This window comes from Lytechinus pictus, chromosome 7 (assembly GCF_037042905.1).
Source record: "Lytechinus pictus isolate F3 Inbred chromosome 7, Lp3.0, whole genome shotgun sequence".
Classification (NCBI taxonomy): domain Eukaryota; kingdom Metazoa; phylum Echinodermata; class Echinoidea; order Temnopleuroida; family Toxopneustidae; genus Lytechinus; species Lytechinus pictus.
Window position 1 is genome coordinate 31,002,329 of NC_087251.1, and position 19,916 is coordinate 31,022,244.

The following is a 19,916-nucleotide window of genomic DNA, read 5'->3' on the forward strand; positions in this document are numbered from 1 at the left end:
TTACAAAAGTGTTTTGTTATGAATGCATACCTTAAAACATAAAAATAATAAAACCCAACCCGTTTTTGTTTCACCTGCACAGCAGAGCGAGACTATAGGCGCCGCTTTTCCGACGGCGGCGGCGTCAACATCAAATCTTAACCTAAGGATAAGTTTTTGAAATGACATCATAACTTAAAAATTATATGGACCTAGTTCCTGAAACTTGGACATAAGGTTAATCAAGTATTACTGAACATCCTGCCTGAGTTTCAGGTCACATGACTAAGGTCAAAGGTCATTTAGGGTCAATGAACTTAGACCATGTTGGGAGAATTATTTTCAAAATCTTAACCGAAGGTTAAGTTTTTGAAATGACATCATAGCTTAGAAAGTATATGGACCCAGTTCATGAAACTTAGGCATAAGGTTGATCAGGTATTAGTGAACATCCTGCTTGAGTTTCAGGTCACATGACCAAGGTCAAAGGTCATTTAGGGTCAATGAACTTTGGCCAAGTTGGAGGTATTTGTTGAATTACTATCATAACTTTGAAAATTTATGGATCTAGTTCATTAAACTGAAACATGAGATAAATCAAGTATTAGTGAACATCCTGCCTGAGTTTCAGGTCACATGACCAAGATCAAAGGTCATTTAGGGTCAATGAACTTTGGCCATGTTGGGGGTATTTGTTGAATTACTATCATAACTTTGAAAATTTATGGATCTAGTTCATGAAACTTGGACATAAGGTTAATCAAGTATTAGTGAACATCCTGCCTGAGTTTCAGGTCACATGACCAAGATCAAAGGTCATTTAGGGTCAATGAACTTTGGCCAAGTTGGAGGTATTTGTTGAATTACTATCATAACTTTGAAAATTTATGGATCTAGTTCTCGAAACTTGGACATTAGGTTAATCAAGTATCACTGAATATCCTGTGTGAGTTTCAGGACCATGGTCGATGGTCATTTAAGGTCAATGAACTTTGGCCGTGTTGGGGGTATTTGTTAAATTACCATCCTAACTCTGAAAGTTTATGGATCTAGTTCATAAAACTTGGACTTAAGAGTAATCAAGTATCACTGAACATCCTGTACGAGTTTCAGGTCACATGACCATGGTCAAAGGTCATTTAAGGCCAATGAACTTTGGCCGTGTTGGGGGTATTTGTTGAATTACCATCCTAACTCTGAAAGTTTCTGGATCTAGTTCATAAAACTTGGGATATAAGAATAATCAAGTATCACTGAACATCCCCTGTGAGTTTCAGGTCACAAAACCAAGTTCAAAGGTCAGTTAAGGTCAATAAACTTAGGCCATGTTGGGGTAGTTGTTGAATTGCCATCATAACTTTGAAAATTTATGGATAGAGTGAAAGAAATGTGGACATGGGTGTAGTTGACAAGTCTTAAGTCACCGTTCAAGTGTCATTTATGGTCAATGAACGTGATATTATGTCATTATATGAATGGTGTTTTTGTGAATGATTATTTTATAGTAGTTTTCAAAGTTAGCATTGCTGCTATATTAAATCGCGTAATGCAGACGAGACTGCCAGAGGCGTTCCACTTGTTACTAGATTCAGTTTAGGAGTGTTTTTAAAGTAATTGTCTTTGTTTACCTCACCAACCTTTAGACTTGTAAAGCCAAGCAAGAAGTCAAGCTCGAGGCACAGTTCCACCAAAGAAACCTCCACAATATCAAAGGAAGAAGAAGCAGAGGCAGAAGGGCTAACCCAGCTGGTTCCCGAGATACAGAGGACAGTTGAGATGGTCAAGAAACTCACCAGCAAGATACTAGCACAGAGACAGGGTGTGTACTGATCATATTTGGATTGGATGGGCATTTAGAGCAGCATGTTAGCTGCTGGATAGTGCGGGATAGTGCGAGGTCTGGAATTATCTAGAATTATCTAGAATTTAGATCAAATATAGCATTCAGGGCAACTCAGTAACATGGGGGGGTTGTTGTATAAAACAAACAATGCACGCATTCTAGTGCATAGAGGACCTAAATAATGAAATTTGTGCGAGAAGAGCCAATGGATGGATATACCGCGCTCGGTCCTGCGGACCTCGGTGTGGTATATCCATCCATTGGCTCTTCTCGCACAAATTTTATTTTTTGGCCCTGCATGCACACGCTTACGTGCATTATTTGTATAAAATCTAGTGTTTGTAGGTGAGCTGAATGATCTTTGAAGGTGCTGGTGCATCTGTAATTGGTTCATCTAATTCTGATTGATCTAAGAACCAGTCTATCTTCTATTATATTGAATGTTTGTAGGTGAGCTGAATGATCTTGGAGGTGCTGGTGCATCTGCAAGTGGATTATCCAATTCTAATGGATCTAAGAACCAATCTGCTGATCAGAGATATATCGCTGTCATGACTGATCTACAGTTTGGTGAGTTCATTTACTTTCTTTCTTATTGTTCCTGTAAAACAAAATTGTGTAGCTCCCTTTTCTGTTTGATTAAAGCCTGCATAAAGCTTTGGTAAAGTCAGTAATGTGAACTACATGTATTTTCAAGTATCACGATTATCTAACATTCAAATCATGCAAACTAAAATCCATTCAGTTATTTTCTTCTGTTGTTTCTTAATGAAAATTTTAATTTTGATTCTAAGTATTGGATCTGTAGTATCCATCTCGGCAATGTTTTTATTTTAAGGACCCTTTGACCACGTATCCTACAAATAGTTGTTTTTTCTAGTTCGTATGAAAGGTTGTAAAATGTTTATGGATAAAGTGGTTTATGTATTGAATTAAGAATGGAGAGAAATGGGGGATTATTATCATTGCATCACCCTTATATGAATGTTATTTTGATGTTGTTGTTCAGACACTTTCCAAATGGTGACGGAAGACTGTAAGGGTAAGATCCAGTTTGCTGTCCCACATCACTACGCATCCAATGCCAAGTCAGTTGGGAATGTAACCAATGCAGCAAGGGCAAGGAGATTAGCTCAAGAGGCAGTAACACTCTCAACATCCCTGCCTCTATCTGCTTCATCCAGTGTCTTTGTTCGATGTGATGAGGATAGACTGGATGTGATGAAGGTAAGCATGTACCTTGAACAGATAGCACTGATGTCACTAGGTGGGACTATTAGTGGCTGTACATCCATAATCCATTATGAATAGGTTATTGCAGAGGTCTCTATACCCCCAAGAAAAAGACATGATTATAATGATGATGGTGAAGATGATGATGATTAGGATGATGATGAGAATGATAGTGATATAAATATTTATGGTGATGAGGATGATGGCGATAATAATATTTATGATGATGATGATGGTGATGACTATGGTAATGATGATGATTATGATGATGATGATCATCATCATGATACTGATGATAATGGTGATGATGATGATGATTAAGATGATAGAAAAAAAAAATGAATAAATGAATGAATAATAACAATTTATCTTTAAAAATGGGTGTCTGATTGTCTCGTTTGTTTATCCTTTCTTTGATGGAAACATGCCTTGAACTCATTAAAAGTCTATCATTCTTATTTCACATAAGAGACATGAAGAAACTTGACAGCATTACCAGAGTACGAATTCATTTATTTCATATTTCCTCTAGGTTCTCATTACTGGTCCTTCTGAGACACCATACTCCAATGGATGCTTTGAGTTTGATATCTATTTCCCTGCTGATTACCCTAACTCACCCATGCTTGTCAACCTAGAGACTACAGGACAACACTCAGTACGCTTCAATCCAAACCTCTACAATGATGGCAAGGTGAGCTCTCTAGAGGCTTCTTCTGAATTGATGTGATAACATTTTATTGACCTTTGTGCATCCCTCATATTTTATATGCATTGATTTTTTGGAATAGGAAGGAAGATGATCATTATTTGTTGAATATACCAAATTTCATATCTTTAGATTTGAGGAGATCATTTTTGGTGTGTGTTTTGAAAGTAATTTGAATTTGCATATGAGTAAACTACACACAGTATAAAGAACTTGCATCAAGAAACCCTCAGCTGAATAGCTTATTAAATAATACTGAATTGTTAAAAGTGTAGAAGGTATTGTTTGACTTGTAGCCATGAAAATGGACTGAGTTTTCTTTATCAATGTTATGTTTTGGTTTGTTAATAGGTATGTTTAAGTGTTCTCAATACATGGCATGGTAGACCAGAAGAGAAATGGAACTCACAGACATCCAGCTTTCTACAGGTATGTTCATAATCATAAAAAAAGTATGTTTAATTTGAATATAATTCATGTCAATCCTACATTGATAATGTAATTTCGGAAAGAACATTATATCAATTTGGTTACTTTGACAATGATGGCCCAAATCACAGATCCCACCTCATTTTTCTCTAAGCATACAAACACACTGATGTTGTTCCCCTTTTATATTTTAATGAAGCAAGCATATGTGGCAGGTATGTTATCTAAGTTTATATTCATAGATTACGCATGGTTTAAAATTCTTTTACAAATCTGGCTAATGTTCCTATGATTGTGCAATTTATAGCGAAATACATTGCTGGTAATCAAAAGTTGATGAAATACGATTTCTTGTTTTAATTTATTATTTGTTGCAGCACTATATTTACAGATTTCTAATCGAAATTTTATTTGAACTTGACAGGTTTTGGTCTCCATCCAATCCCTCATCCTTGTTTCTGAACCGTACTTCAACGAGCCAGGTTACGAGAGATCCCGGGGCACCCAGGCTGGTACCTGGAGCTCAAGGGAATATGATGCTAACATCATGCAAGCTACTGTTGAGTGGGGCATGCTAGACATGGTTAGGAACCCACCACCAGTCTTCAAAGATGTAAGTCACTAAGGCCCTGTCACATCGCTCCGTGCAAGCCTTGCGGGTGAGTTGCAGGTGATTGCTCGCAAATCACCTGCAACAAAGTTTTGAGCATGTTCAGAACTTTTCTGCGTCCAAACCAGACTTGCGTGCGCTTTTGCGAGCAACTGCTTGTGAGATGCTTTTGAGATACTGTAAATGCGGGTGACCTGCGGGCGACATGCAGGGCGCAAAAATAGTTACCTGCAAGTCACCATCAAGGTTTGCACAGAACGATGTGACAGGGCCTTCAGGGTTGAGTAAATTATGGTGGCAGTTACCAGTATGATGCCAGAAATTCATTGGGTCATGAAGGTTTTCTTTAATACTTTATATTAGGAAGTGATTTTTTTTTTAATGGTGGCTCCATTTTCATTGAAAGTTCAATTCACATTGATACAGGTATCTTTGCCTAAGTCAACCTTCCATTAGTTGAATTATTGCCTTAGGCAGAGCAAATTTTAGACCAGGGTGGTGTTTCACAAAGATTTAAGTATGACTTAAGTTGCACTTAAATACTGAATTGCGTACGGTATGAAAGGCTTGACCACATTGGTCAGATTGTGTTACGAGGACGCGCACTACTCTGTATCTATCAATAAGATCGCGCGTTGCATATCATGTACGCGTCGGCATTTAAGCGTGACTTAAGTCATTCTTAAGTCTTTGTGAAACGCCCCCCAGATTATACAAATTGTGTTTTATGTACCTCTTCTAAGTTGAATTTCACCTAAGTCAAACAGTCTGGTCCCAATAGATTTGTTTTACCTGTATCAGTATTGTTTGTAATGTACAAGTCTATCAGAGGTTCACTATAGATAAGATCTCGAGAAATGAATTGATGTTGCATTATATTTTGTCAGGTTGTCCAAGCACATTTCTACCTGAAGAGAGCGGAAGTGATGGCACAGTGTGAGGAATGGATTGCATTGGTTGGTCAGTACTGCAACGATAAGAGGGTCGGTAGGAGTATGCTACATCACTGGAAGAATCTCAAGGTGGGTATTATACAGAGACGCCAAGGTCAAAGGCTAATTACCATTCACTCATTATGTGCTTCAAGGGTGGTAAAGAGTGCTGTTAGGTGTCCAGTTCAGTATCAGCCCTATCATCACGAGGACTGCAGAGTATCTTTGGATATTTGATTATCTCCGGCTGTTGAAGCCAAGATATATATTGATGTATTGTCTCCAATTGAATGCATTTCAAACATTGTAGCATAGGTATTTTGGCAATAATCAGGTGATATCGATAGTATTGATCACTTTTGATACAGCTGTCTGTGCAAATTACAAAAATGATCAGTTACGTGGTAAATTGCCAATTCGTCTACTGCCAACTCGTCCACTCACCTCATGGTCTACTTTCATTTCGTCTAATAACCATTTGGTCCAATTATCACTTTCTAATCACCATTTCATCTGTGACCATTTCGTCTCATAACCAGTGGGTCTAATGTCCATTTCATTTTCATTCATTTTGCACAATTAACACTTTAGTCCAATTAGACCAAATGGTATATGGACTAAATGGCTATTGGACCAACTGGCAATTAGACGGAATGGCATTATGCTCAATGAAGGTAGACCATGAGGTGAGTGGAGGAATTGATGGTAGACCAAATGACAGTAGACGAGTTGGCAATTGGACAAATTGGCATTAGACGAATCGGAAATATAGCAGTTAAGTTGATGTAAGCTACCAGCATAACATCCTAATTTTTTTTATTCAACAGAAACATACAGCCAAGCTAAGAGAAGAACTCAACAAGCTCCAACCCCCAGAATTCCTTAAGGAACAACTAGAGAGCGAGAGCGAGCCCTTACCTCCTCTCTCATCGGAGGCTACCAACGATGTCAGTTGTGCCTCGGTCTCTGAAGATGCAGATAAGAGCAGTGAGAACGATGCAGAACACAGTGGATCATCGTCATCATCGCAGGAAATCACAACAGCAGAGACGTCGACAGCGGACAGTCAGATAACCGAACCAACGTATATGTTTGGTATGTCTCTTGAAGAAGCCGTTGTCTATGACCCTGTCCTGTTTGAATGAAGGGAGTCTGAAGGATACAAGGGAAGCTTTTCATGAAACAAAAAGGTGGTGGTTTTCACTGAATGATGTTATAAGCTACTGTAAATCCTTGCATCTGATTGGCTGAGAGCAAATTAATCTGTGAAAAAACTTTCATCAAATGCTTTCCCAGGATTATCAGTAATTTGCTTAGTTAAATCTTCATGTAATTATTCACATCTTCACCAAACCCACTAAAATGCAGTCATGGAAATTGTGACACAAAACTTAGAATTCAAAGGTGTATTATTTCATTGATAAGTCATTATGGAATTACTGAGAATTTATACAGTGATAATTTTAGTCTTTGATATATGCTAATGTTACATTTGTTATTTTGGAGGTCATGAGAAACATGAGTGCCCATAGTGTCCCAGAAAAAACATTGGATTGTAAGCACTTAATTTGTATATGATGTTGATGATGATGGTCATATGTGCGATATGTGTGGAATTCATCTATTAGTTTCCTTATAATGTGCAAGCAAGTGGATGGATTGTTCCTATTTAAGTATTATCACAGTAAAATTCCTCCCAGTTATACTTATTAATACTGTTATTACCCGTCCCATGAAAAATTATCCTAGAATTTAATGATAGTGTTAGATTGAGTTACTTAATGTCCATATATATTATTACTAGTCTTGACGTTCAGAGTATGTAAAATTATATTTTGTCTGAAACAATGCCACAGTAAGTTGATTCAGGTTCTCTAGATTGGTTTCTATAGGTTGGTTATTACTTTGTGAAGATATGACTTGTTGGTGTATCTGTCTTTCACTACTACTATTTACTATTGTTTTTAAAAGTATGCAAAAAATGGTGATATATAGATTTTGTGTATAAATAAGATTCATCCTAGTTCCTGCTTTAGTTTAAATTCATTGCGTTGTTCATATAAAAATGACTTATAATAAATCACACAGCTGCTTTATCTTAACTATTTTGTCTATCTGTTTTAACATATGTAGTCCTTGTCATATGAAAAAAAATATATATTGTGATATTAAAACTGGCACTCTAGTTTAAAAGTAAACAGACAAAATAATTGTGCAAAGTAACACATGCTGTACTCGTTTGTTTTGTTTTTGTTGATATTGAAAAGCAAGTCTTTATGTCAAAGCTTAGAAAAATATAGCTCAATATTTTTTTTTACTATCTCTATAGATATAATGTTATTTTGTGTTATCTCACCAGGAACTTACGTTGAAAAGACATTTAGTTTGCAGCACAAGTTTTACTTCAGAGTTATGTAAATCAAGTTTTGTGCATGGTTTAATGTTCCCTGATTTTAGTTTATATCGATGTATTTTTTTTGCGTTTCCTTTTAAAGCTATTCTTTGTGTAAAAAAAATTACCATCTCTAGTGAATGAGGACATGCAATGACAGATATTTTACTTCATTTTATAATTGCTTTTTATTTTGATTTCCAGTGTGAGTGACATCTTCCAAAATTTGTCATATTCTTAGGAAGTTATTTTATGAACATGAATTGATTTATTTCAAGTTTTAGACTGTTTTAGCAGCTGCAGTGTACAGAAACCATGATTCATGTTGATCAATGACCATTGTTACCATTCATTTGTGTGATGATAAGTCGTGAATATTTATGAAAATGATTTACCATAAAAGGAAAAAACAAAAAGTGCAGTACTCAGTTAGCATATCATTTGCATACCATCGCCTTGTATATAAATGGGCCTGACTTTCATTCTTCAGAAATGACTGTAAATACACAAATGTGACTCGTATTTTGATTTTTCCCTTTTTTTTCCATTTGATTTCTCCCTATTCATTTGGCAATGAAAGTACAGAAAAGCTTTACATTAAACGGAATAAAAAGCTGTCTTTTGATAAGTTAACAAGCATCATAATTGTGTTTTACATGTGTAGGACAGTGACACTTCTTTTCTTACGATGCATTTGTTTAAGTTTTTCTTTGTCATTACCATGAATGATTTATAAAATATGATTACAACTAGTCAGCAATGTCGCCACGACGGTGGTCGAAATTGTTGAAATCTTCCACCACTCAAAATTTCTGATCGACACTTTTTACAATATCACACCCGCCTACCCGGCACCAATTTCCCTACTTAAAATGAGTAAATGATATTTTCATTGTCCTGGGAACAGAGTAGTATCCATCCCCTATATCCCTGGTGGCACGGCGGTGTTGGGCGGTAAGATGTCCACTCGTAAAAATTCCTTGGTGACAAACCTGCTAGTCAATAAATATCAGCCATTGAATTCAGTTGCAATATTCAGATCATTATTTGAAGAATATTCTCCGAAAATTTATAAATATATAAGGAAATACATGTAGAATGTGTCATGATTATGCACTAAAGAGGGGGATAATATAAAAATAAATGAAAGATGGTTTATGTGAACAATTTCGATGTGAAATATTGGCTGTTTTGTATTGAATATTTATTTTTATTTGTTCTGTTATATTTTCAATATGTTATAGTGATAGATGGAGAATGAAATTGATAAATAGAGCTATGTATAAATTTAAACATAGATGTTAAGCATCTTAACAGCTATTATGGAAGTCAAAACCAGCATTGAATTCATTGTTTGGATTTTGAGATTGCAAAGGAGGCACTTAATTTTTGTCAGTTTGACTGCAATATTTAGGCAGATTAAGTCAAGTTTGGCAAGTTGTGGTTTTGTCATGTGTTTTAATAAGGCACAAATTCATTGCCATATGAAACATTAATGGGGGACAAATGAATTATGATTAGATACATTGTCATGTACTTCAGATGATAAATACTAAATTGTGGATATTCTTTGTAAAAAAGTGATATAGAATTTGACTGAATTGTATAGACTTAAGTTCTTTTGTATGATTCTAATTTATAAAGAGGTCTAAAGAAAACATATTTACAGCCATATATACATCTTTCAAGATATTTTTGACTCGCATCTTGATGTTAAGATGTGGATACTTTATAATGCTCTTTGTTTATCCAAGCCTTTTAGCAGAAGTAGCATGGGTGACTGGATAAATCCTTTACAACTTTTGTTTAGTTACTATCGAAGTGTTCTCACAAATGTTCTTAATATCATCAAAACCTTTTGGATGTAAAACTTGCATGCTTTTTGCTTTCATTGTTCCAATAGTTATATCATTTGTATTTAGTTCATGATATGCCAAAGCTAAAGTGAAAGATACATATAGAAAAGTATTGACCTACTTTATGCTTTTAATTGAGAGAGTAGAATCTGTTAAGAGCATGTCTTATCAATTATGCAAAAATAGTTTATTCTGTCTAACATTGCTAAATATGTCCTTTTTATGAATATATGCTGTAGATAATCTTGTGTATGTATTGTGGAATCTTATTTAAGAAATGTTATATGGCATATCACATAAATACGATTCAATTCCTGTGAATCATATGTCAACATGAGAAAGATATTACTATAACTTGTGCAGGAATGTATGTAGAATGTTGTAGTGTATATCGAAGAATGTGTGAAATATGTGAAGATGGATCGGGTTTAGGATCCAAATTATATCTTTTTCCTTTCTCGTCACGTGAGAATGAAATATGTATACTTATTAACTGTTATGTACAGGCAGATAAATACAAAATTAAAAAGAAATTCTTAAGACATGCAATGAAGAATTGTTTTCAAACTTGTTTTTATTTTGAAGTATAAAAGTACAAATATAATTTTTAGCATCCTGATATACACATATAGATGAGTCTGAGCCAAATGTTTCATATATTTTCAATAATTTTGATATATTTTTCAACTTGCTAAGCTCCACCCCTTAGAAGAGAGCTCAGATACATCATGTATCATTTCCCCCGTGACATCAGAATCAAGTACATTTTACAGAAGGCAATGGTATGCAACTTCCCACAGCTCAGCACATGCTAACAATAAAATACCATGCTCTTACACAATACCTTAACATTGCACCTTTTGTATTGAGACATAATGTGATCAGCTCTGGAAAAACTATATACCACTATCTCTGACAAGATGATGCCAGAGGAAAATGAGATGTGACATCTCTTTGTAAAGGGGTGGAGCTTAGCCATTTGAAATATATTCTCTAAAAAGATTTTTTTTTTTAAATCTGGATACTTAAATAGTATACAAATATACAATGACACTTGAGGATCTGGCTAAAACTATTCGCATCGAAAGAACATCACATAGTACTATTCTCCCGAGGGCCATCGGCCCGAGGGAGAATAGTACTATGTGATGTTCCTGAGTGCGAATAGTTTTAGCCTGTTCCGAGAATGGGTCATTGTATATTTGTTTTATATCCCTTCCACTCATACCATTTTACAGCGAAACGATTTTTAATAAGTCGATATAGAACAATTGTTGAGAAGTTGAGAAAATAATAGGTCTTGCTGTATGGATCTTCTGTTCAGCGAGCGCACCTGGTTAGTGCAGCTCGCCGAAAGTTTCCCGTGGCATGCAGTGGAGAGTACCGTCTGGCTGAGCAGCGCTCTGCTCGCATCGCGCCGCACAGCTCGCGAATCGCGAGGTAGGGGGGGGGGTCAAAAAAACGTATAGTTCACTTTTTCCCTAGGGAAAAAATGGACTATGCGTGACGCCAGCAAGGAAAATGAACTATTTTATGGCAAACGTTTATCGTAGTAAAACTATTCTTTTTCTCCTTGTGTACACCCTAAATACAACAATCTTAAGTAAGGGATATAATAACATATAACCTGTATTTTGCATTGTGCTGAGTGCATCAATAGGAATCAACTTGAATATGGATTGCATAGGCATACAACATGATGGGACCCCCCCAAAAAAAAAAAAAAAAAAAAAAAACTCTGCTTAATTTCAAAAAGATTGCTTCAGTTGTTACTTTCTATGATATAGATATTGTTCATCAACTTACATATTACTAATAACATTCCTAACAGCAATCATCCAATGTCATATGAAAAGAAGATACAATCAATGCTATGATTGATATCAATCACAGATCCAAGACATATCATCAGCTAAAGAAATCATTCTAAGATTCTGTATTTAATTTACAGGGCACAAATATGAACAAGAATGCCCTGGCAATGTTGCCTGCATTATGATATTCAGTATAGTAGCAGTGTAGATTTTGTGACATAGCACTTGAAATTTCTCTGATTTAATTCACTGTTTGAACAAAGAAAAATAAAAATGATAATACAAGGCCACCAAGGGCCAATGCTGCAGATGTCCCGTTGAATGGCCTTGGAAACTTTTAAATGGCCTTACTATAAAAATAAAATTTTCACATGTAATTCTCCCATGAGAACACATGAAAACATTTATAACATACCCGACACATTTTATGGAAGAAGAATAAGAGAATGGATATGACCATTCAACCTCCTCCCTGAAGTGCTATACCCTATTGTTATGCACATTAGAATCTGGGAATGAATAAACCAGTCAGGCTCCACTGCACTCTCCCTTGCTTAACAGGTGGAACATATTTTGTGTTGGGTGGGTTGCCTTAACTAGCACCATAACTTCACTATCTGCACAGAAGTCACACAGGCAGGACCTATGGGTCTAACAGATATTTGAAGTTTTAAGCACAATTTTAAGTCCATGCCAGAGCATCAAGATCACCAGGACTGATGATGAGGCATTCCTGATGATTCCCTTTATGTATTCATTCCAGTTAAATTGTAAGTTGACATATTCATTTTCTCTTCACTTTGTACGGTAATTTGCATGTAATTGAGAAAGTCAATGTCACAAGAAAACCTTTGAATTTGAGATGATGAAGAATGTTATAGTCTTTAGTTTAATCAATGTCATGTGTCCAAGACCCATTTTCAAGATGATTAAATTAAGTGAAAAAATATAATTGTTTAATGGCATTAAGTTTTTAACTTTGAGTCTTAAGATTGGCAGGGGTATTTTGAAATGCTAATTAGGCAGAAATCCTTCTGTTACATGAAATGCATTATGGCACTGATCGTGTTTATTATTCAGTCCCAAAATTTACAATAACAATTTACCAAAATCAATCTAGGGAATTACAAATATATGAATTTTGTGAGTTTGAAGATGCTATTACTCAGATTTTATGTAGTTTGGTAATGTTTGGTTTTAGATGGGTTCCAGTTGCTGTTCTGGTCCCAGTTTTGGTTTCACTACAAATGCGATTGTCAAACCTCTACCATGTGTGACACAGTTTTTACTCAATGATGAAATCAAAGTTTTCACCTGAAATCTTACTAACATACTAGCGGATACTTGATACTCATTAAATACAAGCTTCATTGCTTATGAAGAAAAACTGAATAATTTTTTTAAATTGGAGAAGAAAAAAAAAAAACCTTTATTTGGTAACTGGTTTATTCATTTCATGTCATTTTAATATCCTATAACCATCTCAGAAAAGTTTCATTAAATTTGATTTTGGAAATTGATCTGATATATGACCATGACCCGGTGACCAGGGGTGTGTTCCAGAGTCAAGTATGACTTATCATGCTTAGTGCAGATGATGTGCACATGATAATGTAACATGCAATCTTGTTGATTAATATGCAGTAACACGCATCCTACAGGCATGATTTGACCAATGCGAATATTTGCGATCAATTGCAAATATTCTGTTGCAATTTTACAACTGAAAGATCAAGTTAGCTGTAGCAAATCAGATTAAACTTCTTGTTTCAAGGAGCAGATTAGCAATCAATCACTAATTTGCAAATTAACTGCAAGACATATGATTGATTTAGGGAACAAAAATAGACTTGCAATTGATCGCAAATTACTTGCAACGCCCCATTAGACATACTTAACTCCTTGTGAAACACCACCCTGATATCAAAAGCCAAAACCTGACAACCAATATGTCATATCTTCAACATTGCATATGCATAATTTGATAGTGTTTTTTTTTTTCTCTCTCTCTCTTCACCTGTGCGCCTTGAGCATTTAAATGTATTTGGCACCTTAGAAATCACATTTATTATTATTATTATTAAAAGGGTCTTTATAATTTCAAAGTTGTGATAAAAATAAGTTAACCCTGGTGAAGATATTGATGTTGGCAACATCCGTGATTGGAAAAGTGGTGCCTCTGTCTCACCTTCTGTTATGCAGGTGAGACATTCGACCCACTGCTATTGTACAATATCAGAAATTTGCAGTAGCATTTGGTATAGAACAAGCACATTTCATTTAGCCAGAAAGAGTATTTCAAACAAGTACTTTGCCATATGTGAGAACAAGAAAACAAAGCTTGGGAGTGAGAGGGAGTAAGAACTGCAGTGTTTGTGGGAGCTCCCAAATGGTGCATTTCCAGAAAAAAAGGATAAACGACAAAAATAAGCACACTTTCATATCCTGAGTTTATAGAAATTTTGCGTACAACATACAGGAGTGCCCTCTCCAGGGTGGCAGGGATCATGCAGTGTGCGGTTTGATGGACCTTTCTCATTATTCATATTGAGTTCTCCAAAAAGGTTCTGAACCTTTAAATGATGGGTTTACTTGATCATCACCTCGCATATCCACCTCTTGAAAACTTGACTTGGCAATTGTAAGAACACAAGTAGCCTTTCATGAGGATGGGTGCAGCCCGATGCTGGAAGTCTGATGATGTGACAGTATGCGCTATATGTGAGAGATTGAGGGGCATCGCAAATGTCCCGTAGGGCTGACCTTCAACGCTAATGGGTGTACCGTGGAAACACCAATGCCAACGGGACGTTGAGAGGTAGAAGCACAATGTCAATGGAATGTCGCCCTCCTTGTATGGTAGCCTTCAAGAACAAATACACAAAATATATAAACAGTCAAAATGGGATACAGGAAACATCCCTCCTTAAGCAGAAGAATTCACAACATACATGAACATAGAATTATATAAAAGATTAATGTTGGTCACAATGGTAGTATTATAGAAAATACTACCATTGTATTATAGTATTTTGAATATATATAATCGGGGTGCTTTTTCAGAATACAATGTATATAAATAATGAACGTAAGCGCGTGCATGCAGGGCCAAAAAATGAACCATGTGCGAGAAGAGCCAATGGATATACCGCACCCAGGTCCGCAGGACCGAGTGCGGTATATCCATTTAGCGAGTCGAGCACAGAGTTCATTATTTAGGTCCTCTATGCACTAGAATGCGTGCATTGTTTTTTACAACCCCACTCCCCCATGTTACTGAGTTGCTCTCAATGCTATATTTGATCTAAATTATAGATAATTCCAGACCTCGCACTATCCTGCACTATGACGTCAGAGTGCAGGATAGTGCATTTGGTATGACGTCAGAGTGCAGGATAATGCATTTTAGATGCCATAGTGCAAATCGCTGAATATCATGTGATCTGATTTGGACCAATCAGATTACAGAACATTCTTTGAGTTGTATAAAGCACAATACTAAATAAGAACATATCTTTTCTGCCTGCTATTTGATAATTCAATATTCCACACTGACATCAAGCAGAATATTCAGATTAAGAATATTATTACATAGTTATCAAATCCTCCATCTTCAACAGTTTTGACATTTAAACTTCACAGAACTATGTCTACTTACTTTTCTGTAATGGTTGTTCTTCCTGCTAGCTCTACCAGTTTAGGCACTGTACCTGAAGTGTTTGGGATATCCACAGAGCTCTTTGCTGTAAACAATGTTGAGTCACTCCCTGACAAATCAATCTCCTCCAACCTCAGCTTAGAGAACGAAGATGGAACAAATGTGATTGCACTGCCACTCACGTTCAGGAAGCGCAGATGGTGCAGCTTGCCAAAGTTCTCTGGCAAGCTCTCCAGGCTATTGTGTGAGATGTCCAATCTAACCAGTCTCACTAAGCACACTAGTTCACATGGCAGATGCCTGATTTGATTATGTGAAACATTCAGGCATTGCAATGTTCTTGCCAGGTGATTACTTTTGCAAAGTCCCATAGGTAGTCTTTGAAGTTGGTTATTCGAGATGTTGAGTTCAGAAAGGTTTACAAGCTGTTCAAGATTCTCTGGGATTTCACAGATGCTGTTGCGGCTCAGGTCTAATCTTTTCAGATGCTTCGCCTTCAGAATCCTGCTGTCAACTTTCTTCAAACCACAATCTTTTAAAAAAAAGAAGAGAAAATTGCTTGAGAATGGACTTCGTTCAGATTCATAAAGTATAGATTTATATTTTTATGGAGATTGACATCAACAAGCACATTATTTCACTGCAAACCATTGACATATCGGCACATAAATCCTATCAGATCATAGTATATGAGCCAAAGAGGGAACTAATTTGTCAATTAGTTGCCATGGAAAACCCCTTTTTTGTAAATTTGAGATTCTCTATGACCTATAAAACTAATCTGAGAATTGTCACTCTCATCCAGATACATTAGTCAAAGATTAATGTTAATCTCTTATAGATATCACAGTTCTTATAGTGCTTCACTGACTTACCTGTTTTTTTTGTTTTCTGATTTGTTTTATTTTGTTCAAAGCAAGTTTCGTTTCAAGTTCAACCTTCCCTTAACATGATATCAAACAGGTGTTAAGTATGCAATTCTTCGAAACATTTAATTAACGACAATACAAATGTGGCATATATCATATTAGAAGTATCATCTCTCCTGTGAATGACCGAGAATATAAGCAGGATAGTGCTTTCTCATATTACATACCATTAACCTGAAGAGATTCCATTTTCTGAGGAAAGCCAGTACTGATAGGATAGTCCCGTCTCTGGTGGATCACCACATTAGTCTTGGGCCGTTCTACTTGGGACTGTTTGGCTGGGATCAGACTAGAGAGCTGGGTATTGGGTAGGTCCTGGTCTCGGTGGGCTAGATTGACAGCTGTCAGGAAGGCTTTCAGCTGGAGAGGGTCAGCCTGGGTTAGATGGAAGATAGAGGGGTAAATGTACATACATTACAAAAAAAATAATAGCTTGTACTTCAATTTCTGATTACTTAATATCCTGCCCAACATTCATGTTACAAAGGACTAATAACTGCACTACTCTGCTATCAATACAAACCAGGTAATAAATTGTAATTGCATAGCCCAGGGAGTGAAAATGTGAGAATTCTAAATTTTGAATAAAGCTAAAAAATTTAAATGCCTCATCATTTGTAAATGAGAGCAACCGCACACCAATCAAAGCTACAACCAAATCATTTACTAACCAAGTGGTCTATTCGTCATCTAGCATTTTACCATTTTGTGTCATTTCCTGTTAAGCTGTACCCATTTCGTCTAATATCCACTTGGTATCCCAACACATAGTCTATATGATTATATGAATTATTTATGCACCAGATATGGACCAATTGGATATTAGACCAATTAGTAGTAGACCAAGTGGGTTTAGCCATGGTGGTGTTAGGTGATCTGATAATTAGATCATCTGCTAATAGACCAAGTGAATACAAATCGTTGACTAGTATTGTAGAAGACTCACCTTACTGATACACACATCCTGTGCTGGTTCATGGATACGAATTGTGGCTTTGCCTTCTTGAACAAAGCGCCCAAAGATCTTGACCACATTCCCTTTCAACTGTACAATAATAGCAGAAAATAAATTACAATTCAATGTCTTTATAATGAAAATGATTCTCTATGGCTCACACATACAGTGCAACCAGATTGAAAGTCAATCAACAATCTGTAATAAGTGACAAAATTGAGTTTGAATTGTTTGAAAATTTACCAGTGCTGGAAATTTTTGAGCCATAATATTATTTCTTATTTTTTCAATTGGAATTTCCTTTATATACCTCCTTCAATTTGATTTTGTTGATGCACTGTTGTGTGAAAAAAAATAAAAGAAATGTAAAAATCTTAATTTGGTATAATACAAGCATTTTTTCCAGCCTCTACATCAAGCAAAACATCAATTGAGAAACATTCCTGAATTTAAGGCATAATATTTTTGGCTTTCATGAGGAGTGGATTTGCCGCCATCAGACTTTATGAAAAGCACTGACAATACCTGTAGATAGTCTCTGGGGCACAGCTAAGAAGCTGACTTCGACCTCAGCTGGTAGTCAGGTCAGAACAAAAGATATCATGAATTAAAAATATTACCATTTAAGACAATGGATGTAGTATTCTACTGACCAGTCACAAAACAAATTCCACTCTGGGTGGACATCACCTGTTACTGAGGAAAAGCCAAAATGTTTTAAAATCCCTTTAAAAGCCTTCAATATGTATGCCATACTTCCAAACAACATAAACTCACACAATACTTTGCTCCATCACGGTCTTTAGCTGTGCAAATTGCAAGGAAGATTGCACCTTTGCCGTTCCCAGCCAGCGGCCTTCGACCAATCACAACAGAGGCCCTCACAGATCGCCCTCTCTTGACCATACCATGTGATGGCAGCATCCTGTTTTGAATCTCAACATCGCAGGGAAGCCTCATGTTTTTGTTTGTTTTTCTGAAAATATAACAAAGGAATACATTTTATTGTTACTTAACTAGATTCAACAAAGAAGCATTATTACTCCCATGACATAGGATCAGTTCACAAGACAGAAAAGTAGGATAAATTTGGCACAATCAATGAAATTTGAGTACATTCCAGTACAAGTTACATCCCACTTTAGCTTCCAGAATGACCTGCGACAGGGATTAATTCTTCAAGGTTCAAGTACCGTTTCCGAACTGGGAAGCCTTTGACCTCATGAATCAATATGTAATGAACGAAGTTATAATGCTGGTTAAAAACCCTTTTGTGTATTTCTGCAACTAAGTTGCAAACTTGTGCTGATTTTCCATTCATATTAATCTATGCAGTGAAATGCATTGGTTAGTCAACTGCTACCTGCTGTCTATAGCTCCCTGCTTTCATTTTCTGTTCATGTTGCAGTGAGCATTTTTTATCAATTAAAATTCATTGGGTCCACACTGCATTGCCGACATACCATGATTTTAAGTTTCATGCTGGAGACTCCCGCATTACTAGGCCTAGGGACTCCAGTCTTGCTCATCCCCTCAAATCTCTCTCTCTCGTGGTTGTATCACAGCCTACCCCCAAATACACAACGCCTGTGATCTCATGCAACCAATTACCATGCATGCAAGACAGAAAATCCCTTTCTCACGCCTAGGTGATCGTTGAACTTGGCATCTCTGCTTCTGACCTGGCAATGTCATGATCAGAATGGTTCTCTGGCTGGCGAACAATGATTGTGCAAAATTTTGTTTTCCAAGAAATCTAGCTAAACAACAATTAGTTTTTGGAAAAAAATATCTAAAGATGAAATTGTGTTTGAAATAATCAAAGTTATCAAGTGTTTGGAAATCAGTGATTGGATACAGCAGAGGCAGAGCAAGTTACCATGGTAACTGCCTCGGCCTCCTTGTTGTAATTGAAGCCACTCACACTAGTGCAAGGTTAGTATTAGTATACTAAAATTGCACAAGGAACCATGTTTGGCAGTGGATTTTCTGGCATCCACCTCACACAATATTTATGGCTTGATTTTTCTGTGCGCTGCATCAATGTCCCCTAGCCTAGCTTGTGTGAAATTTGAAGCATGAATGAAAATAGACCAAAAGCTTTGGTCTCTGTTATGTTGGTTGTTCCGCTGAACTCCGCTGGCTCCACTCACCAAATACAGAGACCGAAGTTCTACCTAACCCTGTAAGTAAGAGCTCTGATCGGATCGGATGATCGAGGGCACATACTAATCCCTATGATCGGTATCGGTCGAAAGTATCGGCAGTAAATATCGGATTTTGCTATTTGTTTATCAAGCACAAAATGACCCAGATTGTCCTTAACTGACCTGATTGTCCTTAGCTGACCCCATGCATGCCAAGTACTACTCACATATCGTATTTATCCCTTGGGAGTCTGGGTCTCACTGTCAAGCGAGGCAGTGATTTACGATCGTTCTACGCCGACATGACCCAGCTGGTTGGTATCACTACCAGCGTTAGAATGGACCCCCGCCTTCACAGCACCAGCTTAATGCCGCGCCCTTGTAATAGTTAAATACGTCATCGCAAGCCAAGGCCTGGCCGTCCACTAGA

The 19,916-nt window shown here is 36.6% G+C and overlaps 2 protein-coding genes across 12 annotated transcripts in view; one reads left to right on the top strand and one right to left on the bottom strand.

Annotated features, from left to right (window-relative positions):
- LOC129264570 (baculoviral IAP repeat-containing protein 6-like) overlaps window positions 1-10,532 on the top strand; it is a 62,841-nt gene extending 52,309 nt beyond the window's left edge. For all 7 annotated transcript variants that reach the window (XM_054902461.2, XM_054902464.2, XM_054902463.2 and 4 more), the window contains 8 exons: window positions 1,623-1,798; window positions 2,273-2,392; window positions 2,832-3,049; window positions 3,588-3,749; window positions 4,116-4,193; window positions 4,618-4,806; window positions 5,691-5,825; window positions 6,563-10,532. In XM_054902461.2, coding sequence (XP_054758436.2) covers window positions 1,623-1,798; window positions 2,273-2,392; window positions 2,832-3,049; window positions 3,588-3,749; window positions 4,116-4,193; window positions 4,618-4,806; window positions 5,691-5,825; window positions 6,563-6,880 — 1,396 coding nt within the window. In that variant the 3' untranslated portion in view covers window positions 6,881-10,532. The remainder of the gene's footprint in view (window positions 1-1,622; window positions 1,799-2,272; window positions 2,393-2,831; window positions 3,050-3,587; window positions 3,750-4,115; window positions 4,194-4,617; window positions 4,807-5,690; window positions 5,826-6,562) is intronic.
- A 5-nt stretch (window positions 10,533-10,537) lies between these two features.
- LOC129264569 (leucine-rich repeat protein 1-like) lies at window positions 10,538-19,845 on the bottom strand. 5 transcript variants are annotated; one of them, XM_064102487.1, is made up of 7 exons: window positions 19,264-19,499; window positions 18,951-19,099; window positions 18,117-18,315; window positions 17,331-17,429; window positions 16,552-16,759; window positions 15,456-15,987; window positions 10,538-14,661 (listed from the first exon to the last, which is right to left on the bottom strand). In XM_064102487.1, exons 3-7 carry the CDS (start codon window positions 18,297-18,299, stop codon window positions 14,397-14,399), a joined length of 1,287 nt encoding a protein of 428 aa, XP_063958557.1. In that variant the 5' UTR covers window positions 18,300-18,315; window positions 18,951-19,099; window positions 19,264-19,499; the 3' UTR covers window positions 10,538-14,396. The 5 variants fall into 5 exon arrangements, with proteins under 5 accessions (XP_063958557.1, XP_063958554.1, XP_063958553.1 ...); XM_064102484.1 differs by lacking the exons at window positions 18,951-19,099; window positions 19,264-19,499 and adding an exon at window positions 19,670-19,845; XM_064102483.1 differs by lacking the exons at window positions 18,951-19,099; window positions 19,264-19,499 and adding an exon at window positions 19,714-19,828.
- Between the last annotated feature and the right edge of the window lie 71 nt (window positions 19,846-19,916).

Bases quoted from the DNA above. Each gene is read 5' to 3' on its own strand.
- LOC129264569 (XM_064102484.1), bottom strand. From the start codon at position 18,299: ATGAGGCTTCCCTGCGATGTTGAGATTCAAAACAGGATGCTGCCATCA. The intron at 16,760-17,330 runs GTGAGTCTTCTA...CATCTAACCCAG, and splicing joins AGGATGTGTGTATCAGTAAG to GCTGACCCTCTCCAGCTGAA. The intron at 14,662-15,455 runs GTAAGTAGACAT...TTGTTCTTGAAG, and splicing joins AGAACAACCATTACAGAAAA to GCTACCATACAAGGAGGGCG.